This window comes from Hyposmocoma kahamanoa, unplaced genomic scaffold (genome assembly GCF_003589595.1).
Source record: "Hyposmocoma kahamanoa isolate Upper Pololo Valley unplaced genomic scaffold, ASM358959v1 80, whole genome shotgun sequence".
In the NCBI taxonomy this organism is placed as follows: Eukaryota; Metazoa; Arthropoda; class Insecta; order Lepidoptera; family Cosmopterigidae; genus Hyposmocoma; species Hyposmocoma kahamanoa.
Window position 1 is genome coordinate 7403872 of NW_020654051.1, and position 20685 is coordinate 7424556.

General features: G+C 36.8%; 1 protein-coding gene across 1 annotated transcript; it reads left to right on the forward strand.

The window, feature by feature from the left end:
- The first annotated feature begins 13470 nt into the window (after positions 1 to 13470).
- LOC113233873 (alpha-(1,3)-fucosyltransferase 10-like) lies at positions 13471 to 15444 on the forward strand. Its single transcript, XM_026469097.1, has one exon. It carries the CDS (start codon positions 13648 to 13650, stop codon positions 14920 to 14922), a length of 1275 nt encoding a protein of 424 aa, XP_026324882.1. The 5' UTR covers positions 13471 to 13647; the 3' UTR covers positions 14923 to 15444.
- Positions 15445 to 20685: the final 5241 nt, after the last annotated feature.

Consider the following 20685-nt stretch of genomic DNA (forward strand, 5'->3'; position numbering starts at 1 on the left):
TTTTATAATACATAATTAAAATCTAAAGCCATTATTCCGTCAATTATTTTACATTTCGCTAATCTATAAACTAATCGACTAATCATTTAAGAACATTAACTGCACTCTGCCTTGTAGGTTATTTGGCAAAGTAACAGTTTACATGTACCTAATATCAGATAGTATCGGTAACATTACTATCTATCGCACTTCTCGTAACTTTATCATAGATTTTTTGTGCGGAATCTGTGTCTTCATTCACGGTTCTCATCAGATTATGCTTTATGTTCACGTTTAGAGTTACTGCTGAAATCGGCAAGTGACAATTATAATGCTTCTTATTTATAACACGATGTAGCACATGTTTATCAGTTTCATGCAATATATTACATAATAAACATTCGAAGTCTTGAATTCGTTTATTATCGTCCATTTGGTACGGTCTTATTTTCAGCTCATTGATTATATTCTGATTTGCTATCCGACCTTTAGTTTTATGCTCCAAATATTCTTCGTACAGTTCGTCATCTTGCATTAATTCATCAATGTGCTTACTAAGCAATAGTGGCGTTGGATAGTCTTGCAGAAGTATAGCCGATTTTGCGTTCGGTGTCCAGTCTCTTATAGACGGTGATCCAAAGTAGATAGGTACAACTCCCAAATGTATCGCTCGCCAAAACTTTTCCGTCACATAATCGTCACATGCAGCGTTCTCTATTGCTATCACGAATTTATATCTTGCAATGAACTTAAATAATTGTCTGGCTTTTAAACGATTTCTATAGTCATATTTCAATTCCACTGGCAAAATTCTGTTATTCAAGCAATCACCGTAAGAATCTATTTGTTGAAACATCATTAGTTGGGCGACATATATATCTCTGTCAGTTAACGTGTCGCAGTTTGATTGTATGAAGAGAATTGGAGATATTTCTTTGAGGAGGCCATTCTTTACTTTAGTTTCAACATAATATTTTGTACTTGTTACATAGCTCAGTGATTCGACAAATTGCGCAGGAAACGGCAGGTCACTGAATCTACTAAATGTGCTCGAATAATTAAATAGTTTTAAAATTCTTTCATGTAGGAAAAGCATTACACCTCTTGGTGATTCGTCATGATAAAGACCCCATAGAATTTTGTGTGACAATCTTGGTAAAGGTAAATCTTTAAAATTTGTGTTTATACCTGCAAATAAATATGCACCTAGACTGTTAGAAGGTATTTTATCGGGATAGAAGAACCTCTTACATTTAATATTACCACACGACATAATAGGCGAATATTTTTGTATATCAACATACATCGTGTCCCACCGAACAATAACTGGAATGTCAAGGCTTTTTCTGTTAGTATTGTGTATTGGAGTAAAGTTTAATGGTACTGAAAAGTAACTATTGTCATCCGAATTCCAATGTGGAAAAATGTAGAGAAAAATCACAGAGGCTAATATAAAGTGCCAGTTGTTGTTTAGAGTTCTTAAAATTGTGGTCTTTTCACTGAAGCGCATTACCAATTGCATGTAGGTACACCTTCTGATATAGATTCCAAAACGCTCTCGTAAAAGAATAACCGAACGATATAATGGCTCGCTGTACTATCTTGCTCAAATCCTAAGTTTATTCTAAAAACACACTAAAAATATAATAATATCTCCTCTTCAACAAATGCTCAAGTACTTTACAGCATTTGCTAATTGCTCGTGCGCTCCAAGAACGTTGCAAGTTACTATTGTTGGTAATATTGCATATTTAATTCAGTGAATTTGGTACAATACGTATTATACTGAGTATGACAGAAACGAAAGGATATTATATATTTTACATAGAAAATTATAGCAAATAACAACAAAACACAGAATGTATACAATTTGCCGAAAACGAAAAACCTACAAAACGCCTTTTTAATTTTTGATGGCACTAGACTACTGAGAATTAATGTCAAGGAAAAAGCTTAAAAAAACAGAGGGCAAAACAAATAAACGGTAAAAAAAGAGGAGCGGATAAAATTATAAATAATATTAAAAGCATAATGTCACCGTTAACGACTGCAAATTCTTGTTCATAATTTCCTAGATACAAGAAACTTAAAATCCGGAACTGTGCGCAATTTCATTGTATTCATTATATAAGTACCTATACTAAACATGACACGGTATTGCGCTTTGTGATTTAAAGCTAAATACATTGCTTATCCGACTATATGATGCAAAGACATTACGAGAAATGGAAAGATTAGCGATGGTCTTAATCGCTAACCATATGACAAAAAGGCATTACGAGAATTGTCTGAGAGTCATTACATCTTGGTGCTGAGTTGACGTTTAGTTAAAAATAAATATTTTTATTCAAATATATTACAAGTTTTCTCGATAATTAAAAGCACTTACTATCATCAGGTCAAGAAAGAAAGAAAGAAAATAAATTTATTCAGCACAAACATAATGTTACAAGTACAATATGATAACGTGTATTGCACTGAAAGGACAGAGCCACAGCGCTGGTTTTCAGTGGACCCTTTTTTGAAATTGGCGGATTTAAAAATTAAAATTACAAATAAAATTAAAAGAAAATAAAAATATGTGAGGTGCGGGGTCTGCTTGTCTCTTTATACCATTACGAGAAACGGGAAAGATGAACGATTGTCGTTTGTTTTGTTCTACGCGACGTGCTCCATAGATTAACAATATGACCTTGAAATATGACTACACCTTTCTGTTACACCCCGTATAAACAACATACAGACTATATTTTGATATCATCAAAAATAACAAATTATTGTGATAGAGATGAAAATTCCACCGCTTAAAAGCAGTGTTGGTAAAATTACTATATAATACCTAATGTCGACTCATGTCTCAGGGTGACGGCTGCAAATATTTGCAATTTAAAGCTCTGAGCGGTACTGCAACTGTTAGCATGTCGCTTACTACCAGACTTTTTTTATGACACGCACAACATTTTCGTCCCATTACTTGATATCATGCAATACCAAATTCCTATCTACCCCTCACAATGTTACATAATTATCAATGACTGAAATTACTTATAAATACAATATCTCTGACGTGCATTACTCCTTACATATTTATGATCCTTTTTTAAATTATTAATTTAGTGGACCGATCAGGAAAGTAGTCGAATAGTGAAAGTGGACCGATCGGGAAAGTAGACGAATAGTGAAAGTGGACCGATCGGGAAAGTAGACCGATTGTAACGAAGGGGTTTTTCTTTACTCATCCTGTCCCCCTTTTTATAACAAAATATATAAAATTCGTCTTTGCCTAAAACTTTAAATTTAACTGCAAAATAGTATAAAAAGGAAACGTCTCGTTCCAGTCGTTCCTTTTTTGTGGGTAAAAAAACGTGGCCCAAAACGTTTTATATCCCTTTGCACAAAAATCATAATTATATACTGGCCTTCAAGTAGAAATAATGCAAATTACTGTAGCGTTGAAGCAATCAATCATTTGTCAAAATGCACTCGGGTATTCCTGTGTTGATATAATGTATTATTTTTGTAAAGGTGTATTTTGAATGATATTTTTTTACACTATTTCAACGTTCTTTGAAATTGTAGTCGAAGTGGAGGAAATAATATATTTTAATCAAGATGTCTGATATGATTATAAACGGTACGGCAGTTTTTATGAAACTAACGAACCTAACTTATAACAACAGCAGTACAAAACATAGCAAAGCGAAATTATATTATTTTTACAAAGGAAAACCGATGAAGTTCTACGAGATAATGGCTGGACTAATTTCAAGGAATGATCGTGATATTTCAGTTTTAGTACGACCAAATGAGTAACGTATGTGAAATTGTGGGTAACTGGTGGCAGCTGACAAGCTGGCGTAATTCATTTCTGTTCTCTTTGTTTCGACGTTGGTATGTTTTGTATTAAAGATCAGTTGTCCAGTTCACTTGCCCAAGATACTGTAACAATATTATGGGGGCTAGCGTCCGTGTAAACCGTGTGAACTTACAAAATCGGTAGAATTAAGGTTTGTGGGATGTAAATAACATATTTATTTTTGAGTTAAAAACGCTACTTCTTCTGATTGGACTGTGAGTAGGTGAGAAACAACGATAAGTTAATATTGTATAGAATGAAAACAGGGAACTTCATAAAATGTAGGCTGTACTGACTTTCACTGCAAAAAATTTAATTATATTTTTAAGAATATTGCGTTGAAAAAAAAAATTATTTTATGGTGCATAATAGTTTTTGATAATTAGTATGTACTTTCAGATTCCGTTCCAGTAGATAAAAAATGGGGCGAATTGATAAAATATAATATTTTTATAATGAAACTCGTTGAATTTGTAAGTATATCTATGTAACTATTTAAATGGTTCTTGAGTTATGAATTTAAATATTAATAAATCAGGTGAAAATACAAATTGAAAAGACATCACAATTTCCCTAAGTACAATTATGCAGAAACTTTAGACAAAGATGTGCACACCGAAATTAGTTAGATTATCAAAATTCTCTGGCATTGTGATTCCTTTTTAACTGCGAATTTACATAAAACAGAACTATTGTAAAAGCTTTATGTAAAAAAAAGCACTCTGTCTATTATTTAAATTGCAAAATGATAGTATGTACTTTGTATTTTAATTCTTTCGAGACAAAAACAATAATTATCATAAGACAAATAGTGTAACTCCCGTCTGTTCGGCGCGTCAATCCCTACAAGTCCCTCAGAGCATAGGGTTGTCACAATATTATTAGGTTGAATTATAATAATAATAACCTTTGTGAAATGCAGTGCGTACATGTTGACATTTTTATACCCGCATTGCGGATTACTATCACGATTATGGGAGTGTGATCATGAAATAGAAATGAAATGCTAGTTTGTATATGCATAAACCAAAAAATTAAAAAGTTGACACAGAAACTATTTTTAATACCTAGCGAACGCTTCAGGTCTATATAATCCAGGAAAGTACTGCCATCTTACCTATTTCTGCCGCCAAGCAGAAAGGGGATCATTACTGCGTTTCGGTTTAGAAGGGTAAGGGTGCTGGTGAAATTACAGCACATGGGACTTGTCAACTTATGTTTCTGGATGACGGGCGCAGTGGCAGTGCCCCTCATATCTTTGCGATTTAAAACTCTCAGTGGCACTGCAACTGCTATGGACAGGCGTGTCGCTTACCACCAGGCGCACAACTTGTTCGTCCCGTCACTTGCTATCATAAAAAAATGAACAGCGCGTGCAACCAGCACGGTGCAACTCGAGTGCACCTCGAGATTATGCGAATGTGTGCGTCTTTACACAGCGAGCGTGCACACTTACAAGCCGCGCTGCTAACGGAGTTACACTACTTGTTTTACTACTGTGACAAAAACGTCCCACTTTTGTAGGGTATATCGCTAGTCATAACAATGCTACCCTTGCTACTGCCGAGACCCGAGGGGCATATGTATTGCATAGCGACTGGCCCAACGTTAATCATATCGCTTATATTCATCATATTGTACATACGGAGAAGAGTTCCACTGTTTATGGAGAAAATGTACCTATTCTTTCAAATATTATTCACATTTGGAGCATTTGTCCAGTGTTTTCTTCTCAATCTTGTTAGAGTATGGCTTTGGTTGGTATATGGGGTATTTTATTTTGGACTGTTGTCAGCCCTAGCACTCGATCTGTTTTTAATAGCGAACGAACGAGGCTGTACCTTTAGTTGTGCTTAATTTACATTTATAATTATTTGTATACGTGAAACAGGCTTGTTATGGGATATCAATTACATTGTTCAATCAATACGGAGCCTTTTCATTGTACTATAGTCTATAAGATCGCATGTTAGGGAGTCACCACACTAATTAACACGGAATCCACACAATAAAGCGTGAAACACACAGGGAGCGGGTGCGAGTCGGGCGCAGGTCGGGTCTGCGGGGGGTACACGGAATGAGACCCGCCGCGGACCCGACCCGACCCGCGCCCGATCCGCACCCGTTCTCTGTGAGTTTCACGCTTAATTGCGTGTTTCGCTTCTGCTCGGATTGCTGACGCGAAACGCATTACGTCTCTTTCGCTCTTATTTCACGGATATAAAGTTTTTTGCTTTATAACGGCTTAATAAGAGCAAAAAGACTGACTGACGTGATTCATTATTCATCCTCGAAAAAAAAAACGTGTTGTCGAATATATGGAAATAATATAACTCGGAAAAAGATTTAAGAATGCGATGCAAACAAAACGTATTCGCTAAGTTCGATATGCAATTTTGTGCATATTTAGCTTGATTACAATTGTCATTGAATTTACGACTGAAGCCGCTACGCAGTTCGTGCGTAACGGTTAGCTTCAGCAGCTTTCTGAACCTGGTTTCAAAAGAAGTAAAGCTAAAAAATAAATAGTAACTAATACCTATGAAGTTTATTGAATGAATATCACCATGTTTTACGACCACGATATTTTTTTTATGAAATTACTCCAGTTTGTTATAATTATAATACAAAGATCGAACGCTAAGAAAAATTCCTTCGATCCGGCTGGATTCGAAACAGCGCCTTCAGCATGCCGTGACTGACGCTCTCCCAACTGAGCCACGGAACGAACTAGCAGACCTTACGATTTTTTCTATGGACTTGTTGCAGATCTTTGTTTTTGGTTTTTAACGACTATAACGAAATATAAATAATGTTGCGTTTATACGCTCTTACGATGTTTAAAAAAACAATTAACGCAAACATCTTCAAAAACTTTTAACGTGTATATAATTTAATTTACGGTGCAGGCGAATGTTTTGTTTGTATTCTCAGGTAAACTAAAAAGTATTTAAAGAATTTTTAAACAAGTGTAAAAGTTACACGCAATCGTTAATCTTGATATTTTACTGGAAATCGTGTAGTAGCGTAGGGGAGACGTAGAGGTTTATTTAAAGATAAGAAAAAATGACGTAGAAGGAATGAAAGAATGATGAAAATGAGTTGTGTTTTCCTTTTAGCTCAATTTAAGTTACTTCGGAACGAAATAGAAAGAAGTTTTTATAACGAAATTGTACATAGCATAATAAACTTTTCATCAGTTGTAACGTACAAATTAGATTTAAAAATAAGTAAAAATGACGAAAAACAAATGAAAGAATGAGTCTTATTTCCCTTTAGGCCCAATTTACATTACTGCGGAACGGAATGGAATGAAGTTTTTATAACGAAATTGTACATAACATAGTGAACTTTATGTCAATGGCCTTTGACTTTTCAAACCGGAACCAGTTCTTACGAGCCCCTTCCTATCTGTTACTCCTACAGAGGTGGCTATTGCTTTGGGAACGTTTTATAACGGTTCAGCTTCTGGTCTTGATGACTTGCACCCTCAGCATCTCAAAGAGCTTACATCACCTTCTGCGGGCGACAACGGTCCTCGTTTATTGAAGTCGCTCTCCGATTTATGCAATTTTCTTTTAAGGGGTATGCCGAATTTAGATGTAGCTCCTTACATGAATTATGGTGCATCTCTCTGTGCCCTTTCGAAGAAGGACGGTGGCATGAGGCCTATTGCCGTGGGTGGTCAAGCTTTGTTGTAGATCGGTCGGATCGGTCGATCTCTATGTCGACCCATCTTCAGCCGAGACAGGTGGGTTTTGGTACACGTCTGGGTTGTGAGGCGGCGATACACGCCACCCGCTTTTTTGCGATGGGTCGCGAGGGCACGAATGCAGTAGGTAGTTGTCAAAATAGATATCAGTTAATAGTGTGGAGAGAGATATTATTCTGTCGGAAGTCTTGGAAAATGTGCCATCCCTTTACCCCTTCGTCTACCAGTGCTATTCGGCCCCCAGTAATCTTTTCTTTGGTGAAAATTCCATTTTATCGTAGGTGGGCGCTCAGCAGGGGGATCCTCTGGGACCTTTATTGTTCTGCGTGGCTATCCAGAAGATTATATCGTCATTAGACTCATCATTAAATGTCTGGTACCTGGATGATGGCACCATCGGCGGAAGTCCTGAGGTTGTTTTGGAGGATTTAAAAAGACTTGGGGCAACTTTGAAGGCAGTTGGTCTGGAAATTAATCCTAACAAATGCGAGTTATCTGCTTGTGGGGGTGTAAACGCGGACTAACTGGAGAATTTGAAGGCTCTTTTGCCGGGCATCAGGTACCTGAACAAGTCATCTGTCAGCTTATTGGGTGCGCCAATATTTCCTGAGGGTGTCAGTTCTGCTCTTCAAACTAAAAGACTGGCACTTTTAGTAGAACGTGAACATTAACGCGTCTGTCGGCGCATTTTGCATAATTGTTTGGGCATGCACCGCATGACATACATCTTAAGGGCATCTCCTACGTGGCTTTTCGAGCATGATGTGGCCCTTGTGGATGATGCACTCAGGGTTACGCTGGAGGTCGTGATAAATATCAGTTTCAGTCATTCACAGTGGCGTCAAGCTGTACTTCCGGTTAGGCGTGGCGATCTTGGAGTGGTCGAGTGCAGGATGTAGGCGTTGTGGCATTCTTGGCTTCCTCAATCTCTATCTCTGCGGATGTCATTGGTCGCATTTTAGCTCTTGATGGCAGCGGAATTCGCATGCCATTCCAATCTCTATAATATTCTTTGCAAACAAATATACCGTTCTTTGTTGGATATACGGATATACGGTTCGGGTAATATGGCTCGTCTCAAAGCCGTCGCTAGATCGCAGCCGGGAGCGTGGTTACATGCTTTGCCATCTCCACAGTTGGATACTCTGCTCGATGATAATTCTTTGAGGATAGCGGTAGCATTGCGTTTGGAAGCAAGATGTGTGAGCCGCACCGCTGTGTATGTGGCACAATGGTGATGGAGGACGGACACCATGGCTTAAGTTGCCAAAGATATGCGGGTCGTTTTCCCAGCCACCACACCACACAACCATGCCATAAATGATGTTGAGTGACGGGCGATTGTGTCAGCTAATGTCCATTGCGTGCTCAAGCCCCCGGGTCTGAGTCGAATTGACGGTAAAAGGCCGGACGGTTTGACGTTGGTTCCTTGGCGAAAATGTCGTTGTCTTCTGTGGGACGCAACATGCTAAATATTCTGTCTTGGAGCCGATGTACGACTTCGTACCGGTCGCGGTCGAGATGGTGGGGCCCTGGGGTTCGGAAGCTCGGGACTTGTTTAAAAAGTTGGGTCGCCGACTCGGAAACAGGGGCTGCGATCATCGCTCTGGATCGTGGTTGGTTCGGCAAGTGTCCATTGCCGTTTAGCGGGGCAATGCTGCCAGTATAATGGGAACTTTTGAGCCGGACACGATGGGTGTACTACGTGAGTGCGAATGTCGATAGTGCGAAGATGGTTGCGTGAAAGCTTAAATGCTCGATAGTTCATTTGCGCGAATGGTCAGTTGCGCGAAAGCGTAAATGCGTGATAGTTGATTTGTGCGAAGGGTCAGTTGCGCGAAAGCTTGAACACGCGATAGTTCATTTGCGCGAATGACGATAGCACGAAGACAGATTTGCGAAAGCTGGAAGGCATTAATAGTTGCAAATACACCCTAACAAACTTTTACAAAAATAAACATATAGTTTATTATGAAAGCTTTGCATTGCAAAGAATTGCAACAACCTACAGCCATGGGAGTCAAATCTGTCTTGGTGCTATTGTCATTCCTGCAAATGAACTATCGCGCATTCGAACTTTCACGCAACTGACCATTCGCGCAAATGAACTATCGCGCATTTAAGCTTTCGCGCAACTGGCCATTCGCGCAAATAAATTATCGCGCAACCGGCATTCGCACTCTCGTAGTACACCCGGACACGACACGGGGCGGCATTTTTTTAGAATAGTTTTTTAAATTAAAATCTCTTGCAAATCCCAGTTTTTTAATTTGTATTAAGACGGAATAAAAAATTATGTAACGTACAAACTAGACACAAAATAGCTTCCCTTCCATTTCGCGATAATGTAAATTGGGTTTTTGTGTCCTATATTACGTACTTACGTCTAGAAAGAATTTTAAAATTTATAGGGAAATCGACTGAGGATTATAATATACGAACCGTTTAAAATGATGATGTATAGAGAAACATTTTAGAAATATCCTGTTAAACGGGTAGCAATTTGTTAACTGTATTAATAATATTGTTTATTAATTAGTTATTACATGAATATCCTTTTCAAATATTTACTTCTCCCTTTTACTTCTATAAAATCGCAGCTTTCCATTGTAACATTAAGTACGACATAAAAGTGGCATTATCTAATTAACATAATTGTATAATATATGTACATTCTCATTTTGTTTACGTTAATATAAATTTGACATCACGTTGAAGGCCGGGTAAAATTGTCATTTAAAGAATGAGCGAAAAGCGACCTCAAAACCCAACACTGATCCTTGAAATGGAGCCATAAAAGAACTGCATAAAGCTATTCTTATTCATAGTATTAAGTTCACACAACCATTAACAACCACATCCTGAAACAAAATTTGAATTACATTATTTATTATAGGTGGAAACTTACTATTCTAAATATTTCGTTATAAGCTAAAGCCTGAGACTAAAGCAAAGTTATGTGTATGTTCGCTATGAAAAAATAGCATTACATTAGCCACGAAATCATTCTATCAAGTGATGCAAAACTTATGCAAACGTAGGAAAAATAGGTAATGATGGAGTAGATAGCACGCTACATAAGTATTGTTACTTTTAGGCGGTGGCACTGCTTCTCATGATATTGCCGTTCATAGTGCGCAACATATCAGTGTTCCACTGCGTGGCGGTCGCACCCACGCTCATCCTATCCACTATGTTCGTGGTGCTCTACCTTGTGGACCAAGTACACGATCTAGCCGAACAGTTGTACCTAACCACGCAACTTGTGGCTAACGCTCTCGCATTCCTCACCGCATTCATGCTTCACACCACCACGAGTGCAGTCTATGGCCTTTTTTACATTCATTTAATTATCGCTCTTGGCGTAGATTTGTATTACGTTATAAAAGAACGCTCATATGCATTATTAAGAAATGATTAGGTAATAAAAATTAAAATTAGAAATAATGCTCTTGTTATTGTTTTAGAGACTTGACCTTTATGTTTTGTATATCATAGTCGAAAAAGAATATTGTGGATAGAAAGTACAGGTAGATTATTACTTTTAGGCGGTGGCACTACTCCTCAATATAATACCGCACGTGGTGACGCCACCGGACATTTTCCATTGCTTTGTCGCGGGGCCGACACTCATGCTGTCACTATACACTATGCTGTTGTACGTGGTGGATCAGGTACAAGCGGAAGCCGAGCTGTACTACGTGGTCATTGAACTAGCCTTAACATGCGTAGCTATGATGAGTTTGTTCTTCCAAAGTTCGTACACTGTCGGAGCCATATATGGATTATTCTACATCGACCTAATTATTGCATTCGCCATGGACTTTTATTATCAAAAAAGGGAAAGAGGTTTAAATTTTTAAATACCTGTACATTGCAATTTTTAATTCCTGTTTAAATTGTCCATCGCTAATCGCTGCGGTCACCGAATGAGTAGGTATTTCATCAAAATAATATCTACAATATCTGTGTTATATTTATATGTTTGAAAAGGCACGGAAAGCGGTGACCTAAATGATAGGGACTCAAATCTGTTTGTTATTGAACCTATGTTAAAATGTTCAATCCAAAAAATGTTGTGTATAAAATAAAAAAATATTACGTAGAGCGGCTGATTTTATTAAATCAAAAATTACCTTTTAATCCTACTATCTTAAAAGCAAAAGTTAGTTTGTTATAATCATTCCGAAGAGGCTTAACAGAGTTGGAAGAAAATATAGGTCGTATAGTAAAACTTTGTAGACAAAGAACAATGTTAATTGCCTTAATAATAATTTTTAATAGATTTTGCATACTTTATTTAGACTATCTTATAACATAATCCTCCAGGGATTTTCATAAATATCCTTCTTATTTCTTCTTCTGCTCTTCTTGTATATAACTGTATGAGAACGAGATATGAATGAGTGTACGATTGTCATATTAATCGTATGGGGGAGTTTAACGTTAAATTTTTTGATATTTCGAGTCTTATTTGTTTTTAATTATTGATGTCCTTTTACTCAGTTTATTTCTCGTCTAGTTAGTCCTTGTACTCAGAAGGGCACACTTAACAATTACACCCTGCATATCGAAGAGGCTTATAGTCGAATGAACCGTGATGCCATATATTTAGTAAAGCATAAAAACCCAATATCATATTTATAACCAATATAATAAAAATACATAAATAATGATGACAAATATAAGTATAAATAGATAATATATTTGTAATTAGTTTCTACTTTACCTTAGTCCCACGACCTTGTTCCTTTACTATTATTTTTTTCCTTTCTATTATTTTTCGTGTATAATTTTTCCCGTTTACAGCGTAAGTGCAAACGCAACGCGATAAAAAAAATTATAATAATGTTAAAAATTATGAATCGTTTAATAAAATAATTAATTATATAAGAATAGGCCTATGATCATATTGTCGGAACATGCTCTTGACACCTTTTCACCACAAGGAAAAATACTAATAAATATTATTTTGTTATGAGGTTATAGAACTGAAGCCAGAAATATGTTGGCTGAAACCAATGGTGTGTTTTTAAACATGTTGACAAATATAGCTATATATTACGTTTGTCACAATTTTTATATTTATGTATTCCTATTTAACCTTAATTGCACTTTCCTGATCCTTTCTTACAAATTATTTTTCCTTTCCATTGTTTTCCGTGAATAAGTTTCCCCGTTTTGCAGTGGCACAAACGCAAACCGCGAAGTGCCAGAAACAAAACAAAATGTTCACTCATCCATATAATTTGGTAGGCAAAGGTTCCACCATACAGCCTCTTCATATGTTAGTATCTTTCCTTGTGTTTTGAGCTTATAATATGGAAAAAAATAAAGGCTTTTGAGAGAAAAGGCGACCAGCGTAAACGCCTGTTGTATATTGAAGTCTATGTTGAATATTTAAGAAGTAGCAGAATATAGCTAGCTATGAGTCGTATTCCAGAACTCACTCAATGCTCAAGTCAGGTCTTGAGTATGATTTCAAGCACTGGAAATACGACCCTAATGGCAAGGACTTGAGTATGATTTCTAGTGGTCGAAATCACACTCAAGTCCTGACATGAGCATTGAGTAGAGTTCTGGAATGCGATTCTTTAGTCTGTCTCGAAGGATGCAAAATTTTACTTCTAGTCTTTGGTGAAAGGAAACTTATGAAATTACTGCCTAGTCATTAGTTTCTCTTCTTCTTCAGTAAATAATGGTCTTTGATCTTCGCCTGTTCCAAACGGAACTTAGAGGATGGAAAAAAAGGAAAAACGGAACGAAGGGGGAAAAAATTATGAAAAAGCTAATATGTTGTCATTCTGAATTAAATGGTATATTTATGTCAGTATGACAATTATATATGTTTATTACATTTCCATAAAATAACACTTTCTTACAATTATTACAATTATTATAACTATTTTAAAATCACACACCTTCGAATTTACATAACTCGTATACTATATATTTTTTTGTTACAAGAAGTTTTTTTTGGCTTTTAATTCATCTCGAGAAGATACATTATTAAAAAGCACAGCACTAAGTTTATCACATAGTTTATCATTCCACAGTTTTCGGAGATACTTATTTATAGTTTTCTTTAATACTTTTAGTAATGTATAAAGCAGTACTAAGGACAATAAGCGACGAAACTTGGTGGATTTTACTTGCTTGTGTTTGCGCAATCATTTGGAACTCCAACAGCAATGATTATTACTATTACATAGCTCCCGATTTCCATAATGATACTGCCGGATATGTCACAGAATACCCTGTTATATTGTGGAGCAAACACAGCACCGAACACTATATCCAACTAGCAGCGGACTACATAGCTGTATGCGGTAAATTAAAATGCACCGTCGCAAGATATTCCGAAGAAATTCAACAAAATGTGAACGTAGCTTATATATTCGATCCGCACACATGGAGTCCGCATATTCCATTGGTACCACCACATCCAGCAATTGCAATTAGGGGTTTGTTTCTTACCGAATCACCGACATTTTGTGTCGAATGTATGGACGAAAGAACAATAAGATCATTTAATTTTTCAAGCACGTATAGTAGATACAGTGACGTACCGTTTCCCTTGCAATGGATACAGTCTTTGGACAATATAACAAGCAAGAAATATTACATTGACATTGTAAAGAAAAACACTTTCCTTAAGGAGATATCCCCAATTCTGTACCTACAATCGCACTGCTTAACATCCACTGAACGGGATTTGTATGTTCAAGAACTCATTAAATATCAAACGATAGACTCATTCGGGGCTTGCTTGAATAACAAAGAGATACCACTTAATCTTAGACGTGACAGCTTTTACATGTCGAAATTATATTCAGAAGATATACTTAAATTCATTGCAAGGTACAAATTCGTGATAGCAATAGAGAATAGTGTTTGTAATGATTATGTGACTGAGAAGTTCTGGCGAGCGATACATGTTGGTGTGGTTCCTATCTACTTTGGCTCACCCTCTATAAGAGACTGGTTTCCAAACAAAAAATCAGCAATACTACTCGAGGACTTTCCGTCGCCAAAGTTACTGAGCACTCACATTGATAAATTAATGCGAAATGATGACATGTACGAGGAGTATCTAGAGCACAAAACAAAAGGAATAATTACAAATAAATATCTCAGAAATGAGATCAAAGCGAGGCCGTATCAGACTGATATAACATTAATTATTGAGAAATTCACTTGTTTCCTGTGTGAGAAACTGCATGGCATGAACGACGGACCAGCGCCACATCGCGTTATTAACGAAAGCCATTTCAACTGTCCTTTGCCGAGGTCAGCTTTAACACAAAGGGTAAATCCAGTAAATCCATGGGTAAGTTATACCAGAAGCATCATACGGAACTTGACAAGAATTTAGCCAGGTTTCCATAAGTTAATACGGAAACAGTCAACTCTAGTTACTTGAAATATAAAGGACTCCGCAGACAGTAGGGGTCCCTTGTTCGAGTTTTGCGTTCTTTGTAATTGAATGCGCTCGAAGACTTGGTATAGAAGGCGTCCCGACCGGACCGTGTGTGCATGGGATTTAATCAATAGGAGTGAACGCAAGTAGAGTACTTGTGATCGCTTATTTCTTTTAGTATTTAGCATCTGTAGCTCGAGCATATTATTTGTATTATGCCTCTATTTAAAACGAAAGGGAAATAATAACCGCTTATCTCTATCGATTTACTTAACCACGTACATACAGGCATTATAATACAGACATTCTATGTTTATACGTTTAGGGAAAATCTTTCGTTTTGAATTAACTCTAGGGTTTTGTCTTACAAATTCAATATATACAAGGTAGATTTCAGTTGGTAATCGCATTCATGAGTACAAACAGTGAGTAAAAATTATATTTTCCTGTCCAAATTTTTATGGGAACTAATTTTTTCCTCCAATTTCAATTTCCTTTTGTTGCTAAAGTTATTTGTTTACATGAAAGCGATATAAAGTATTACCTCATTTCTGACGTGACTTGTATAATGTATGTAGGTATAAGTTTGTTTGTCGCTATAGTAATAAAGTACAAAAATTAACGTATTTTTTTATCATTCCCTTGTTGACTTTTATAAAAAAATTGTGGGGTTACTCGAGCAATTTATTCATACCGTCAAGTTGTGAGAGTCAGAATATATTAACAGACTCTCACAACTTGACGCCATATTGACTGTCAATACGGCTGGTGTACCTTTGATATTGCAATAACATCGTTCTAATGGAGGTACAATTTTTTAAAACACAGGCACTAAATAATACAAATGTGGTACATTATTTTTATACTAAATTTGGCAGAATACGTTAAGGTACACCTTCCATTCTGACTCTCACGTCAAGTTCCCATCAGTTTCCCGAAGTACCATAATTTCTAATTAATAGGTTATGTTTATGCCACGCTATCCATATATTTTCCATCGAGTATATAACCAGAAATAGAGACGAAATAAGGGCCATATATTCCTGGTACCACATTAGAGATACAGCTCTTATAAATATCAACTCTCGTTTGCACTGAAATATAGACAAGCCAGCTACTGACCTGTGTGTACGTCTCCGTATATTCCAAAACATAATAGGGGCTAAAGTATGAAATTGGCGATTTGTACTGAAAATCTAAATTGTTTATTTTTTAAATTTTTAACAAATTTATTTAATCAAAATAGTTGCCATTATTATCTATACATTGCTGCCATCTAATGGGAAGGTTATTAATGCCTTTGCGATAGAACTCCGACGATCTAGACTGCACAAAGTGTGTGAAAGCATTTTGTACTGCCTCCTGGGAAGAAAACTTCTTGTCACGTAGATAATTGTCCAAATCACGAAAAAAATGGTAGTCCGTTGGAGCAAGGTCTGGTGAATACGGAGGATGACGAATGGTTTCTAACTGCAGTTCCTGAAGGGTCAAAATGGTTTCTCGTGCTGTGTGAGGTCTCGCGTTGTCGTGGAGCAATAATGGTGAAGATCGATTCATGAGTCGGGGCTGTTTTACTGCTAGTTTTGTCAACATGGTTCGGAGTTCGGCACAATAGACATCTGCCGTTATTGCTTGACCAGATCGGAAAAAACTATAGTGAATAACACCATGCTGAGACCACCAAACAGTTACCATTACCTTTTTATTGGTAAGTTTGACCTGGGGTCAGCCATTGCATTTTTCTTTTCCGGTTATCATAAAGAATCCACTTTTCATCACATGTTACAATTCGATCCAATATTCCTTCATTTTTGTACCGGTTCAACAAGGCAACGCAAGTTTCAACACGCGTTTCTTTCTGCAGATCAGTCAAATCATGAGGCACCCATTTTTCGTATTTTTTTATTTTATTGATTCGACGCAAGTGAGTCAATATTGTGGGTAAGGTAACGTTAAACCATGCCGCTAATTCCTGGGCAGTTTGACTAGGATCGGCTTCCACTATCTCTCTTAATTCATCGTTATTCACCTGTGTGGGCGGTCTTCCTCGTGGCTTGTTCTTTAAGTCGAAATTTCCATCACGAAAGCGTTTAAACCAAAATCGCACGTTGCGTTCATTAGTAGACCCCTCTCCAAACGCAGCATTGATATTGCAGGCTGTTTCTGCCGCGTTAGTTCCGCGTCGGAACTCGTATTCAAAAATCACTCGAATTTTCGCAGTATCCATCTTTCTTGTCTAAATTGAATAACAAAAACAATTGAAAGTCGATATTCAAATGTTTCAAATTAAAAAAAAAAAATCACAGAAACCATTTGAAAAAAGTTTCATTCGAAAACCTCAAACCATGAAGATTCTATGAAAATTCAAAGAACCTATTGCAATAAAACGGCAATTTCATACTTTAACCCCTAATATTATGTATTTGTTGTAATAAAGATAATATCTCTAACAATGCCGAGCTGTTCTATTCGGTGTTATGGGAAAAACAGCGAAACATCTAATTACAAAACAAACGGAATCACATTTTGTCAAATAAAATGTGATTCCGTATGCAATTTTGCAATTTTCGTCCAATATAGCAAAGCTCAAGTTAACTGGACGTTTTGAAGTGAAACAGTTGTCGACACCCATTGACGACACCCGTCAATTGTTTCGAACTCGGGCTAGCCAATCGGAGCGCAGTTGTCACAGTAATGATATGGCAGAATAGTTTTTAAACAAATTAAATGACATTTCATCTCTATTTATATATACCATTGACTTACAAATAAATGGACGACGGGTCTAATACAAAAACCACGAAAAAAATGTCCCAAGTCATCCTATTCGAAATTTAAATTATAATTTCATCGCAGTATCGCGCTGTCAGTAGAACAAATGAAGACTGTCGCGCTCTGTATACGATTTTAGCGCCTTACAAGTGCGGACACTTTTTAGCGCGGACCCGACGTCCATATAATTGTAAGTCAATGTATATACTCGATGATTTTTCTATCCTTTGTGATTGTTGTGAGTCGTTGTTTTTAATCTATGAAAAAGCAAAGATTTAAAAAACCGTACAGCCAGGCCAATAAATTTTGGATTTGGTATTTTTATTGATACAAAAATCGAACAAACACAGAAAAATTTCTTTGATCAGACTGGATTCGAACTAACGTCTGTTGCCTTACCGTGACTACAGCTGTTACAGAATGAACTAGAAATCGATTCAACAGACCTTACAAATATGCGCCAGCTGTGAGAAGCTTATGAAAGCTAGTTCACTCCGCCAGTGGGGTTTCCACGACAGGGCGCGACTTGTGCGAGAGACCTTTATGCGAGAATAGCAGTATCTCGCGCTTTGTGTCGTTCTCGCGCTAGTCGTGCGTGCCCTGTCATGTTAGCTCTACAGGTAAGTAGGTACCTTTACAGCTTCTAGAAGACTAATGGAGATGTATAATTATGATGATGAATATTATGGTAGAATAAAGACCATGATATTCAATAAATTCGTTTTAGGTACGTAGCAATGATAAAGATTATTGGTAGGTAAACGGACGCTAAGTTCAGTCAATTATATTTTAAGGGAACTAAGTCCGCAGTTCTTGAGTCTATCTTCACTGGAGTGTACATAGGGTGCACTATAAGTTTCCGGAACTGGCCACTTACATAAACAATTTTTAAAAAGTAACTAATTACAACATTTAGAAATGGAACTCTTTGGATGTAGAATACAGTTTGTTTCATCTGACTGTCACTTGTTTTTACATTGGGGCGTCATTTTAGAAATTGGTTGTCTACATCACCATGGATTTAACTCGTAAAAATTTTCATAGTATGATGTTCTACGACTTTAAGTGTAATTTAACAGCTCGGCGAAGCTACGCTAGGCTTCAAACTACTTTTGGCGATGAAGCACCATGCAAGATGCATTATAGCTGGTTTGCAGATTTCAAACGCGGTCGTGTGAATCTCAGAGACGAATTTCGTGATGGTCGCCTGACCACTACTGTGAATAACAATAACATCGATGCTGTGTGCCGTATGACCAAAACAGACAAGCATGTGATATACCACGAGATTCAGGTATCTTTAGGCATAGGCATGAGTCAAATACAATCAATACTACACAAACATTTGGGTGTGAAAAAGCTGTGCTCTCTGTGGATCCCACACAATTTGACTGAGGCTCAAAAAACGGATCGCGTCACTTGGTGCAATGCCATGCTTCAACGAAGGGGCGTCAAATTTGGTGTGGGACATAGAAACAGGTAACGAAACATGGATTTATAGTTACAATCGCAAAACAAAGCAGCAATCGAGCGTATGGGTCTTTCAAGATGAGCCGAAACCAACCAAAGTGGCGCGCGTGCGAAGTGCCTCTAAGCGGATGATTGCTTCTTTTTTTACTAAAACTGGACACGTGGCTACTGTTGCTTTGGAGAATCGTTGTACTGTGATTAGTGAGAAATAGTGATTGGTACACGACCATTTGTTTGCCGGAAGTTATTGACAAACTCCGTAAAAATAACCGTAAACGCCGTATCATCTTGCAGCACGATAATGCCAGTTCTCACACGGCCAGACAGACAAAAAAAATGAGTTTCAGCGCCATCTAACGTGTCTCATCTACGTGTCATCTAACTAAAACGCCACCATCAGGTGAATAGCCATTCAAATTCAGTAAATCTACTGTTTTTGGTCGAAATCTACGTTCTACTGTTATTTAACGAAAATCTACTGTTTTTTTAGAAATTTTCTGATTTTTTACTTTTTAAAACATTCTTGACGGTTTTTATAGACTTTATAAGGTTAATAAATTTATCTGAAATGAAAAGATTTTGTATTGGCATTTTGGTATTCAATGTTGGGAAGTTTTAATAAATAAGAAGTTCCGAATATGAGACTGTCTGTGCCTTTATTGTAATATCACGAATTTTCTGTATTTTGATTGGGCAAGTCTATCCTAATTGTTTCCACGGTGGTTAATGCTTTTAGCATTAGCGTGATCTAAACTGTGACTCTCTGAACATAATTGAACATTTTTCGGAGTTTTTGCAAAACTTGGCAATGTGGCCAAATCGTAGAACATCGTCCTTCCGTTTTTTTATTATTTTTATTTGCTTTTATTTTATTTATTTATTTTTTGGTGGCATATTTGTCATTACAGGTCTAGAAAATGTGGGATAGTAACATCTATAGTGTTATTATCTAAAAATACTATTTTTTTAAAAACGCGCCTTTCTCGTTCTTGTTTCCTGCCGTTTTTTATTCTTAGCAATTGGAATGAGAGCTGTCAACCGCAACTTAGGGTCGTATTCCAGAACTCTGCTCAATGCTCAAGTCAGGACATAAGTATGATTTCAAGCACTGAAAATACGATCCTAATGGCAAGGACTTGAGTATGATTTCTAGTGCTTGAAATCATACTCAAGTTCTGACTTGAGCATTGAGTAGAGTTCTGGAATATGGCCCTTAGATTATCCGTTGAATAAAATAAAGCCATAAATAATCTCGGTACAGAGTACTAAAAAAACCAACCTCAAAAGTTCGTGGAATTACATCTATTTGTCAAGTTTTCTTGAAATCTTTTACCGAAAAGTGCGTGAAAAAAGATTCATTCTGTAGTTTGCTACCTTTAGAGGTGAAATATTTTCTTCAAATTTGAATGAGACCACTGCTGCGGACTTTAATATTTCACTGCGGAAATATTTGCGAGGAAAAACCCGGACTGTGAG

Bases quoted from the DNA above. Each gene is read 5' to 3' on its own strand.
- LOC113233873 (XM_026469097.1), top strand. From the start codon at position 13,648: ATGTATAAAGCAGTACTAAGGACAATAAGCGACGAAACTTGGTGGATT.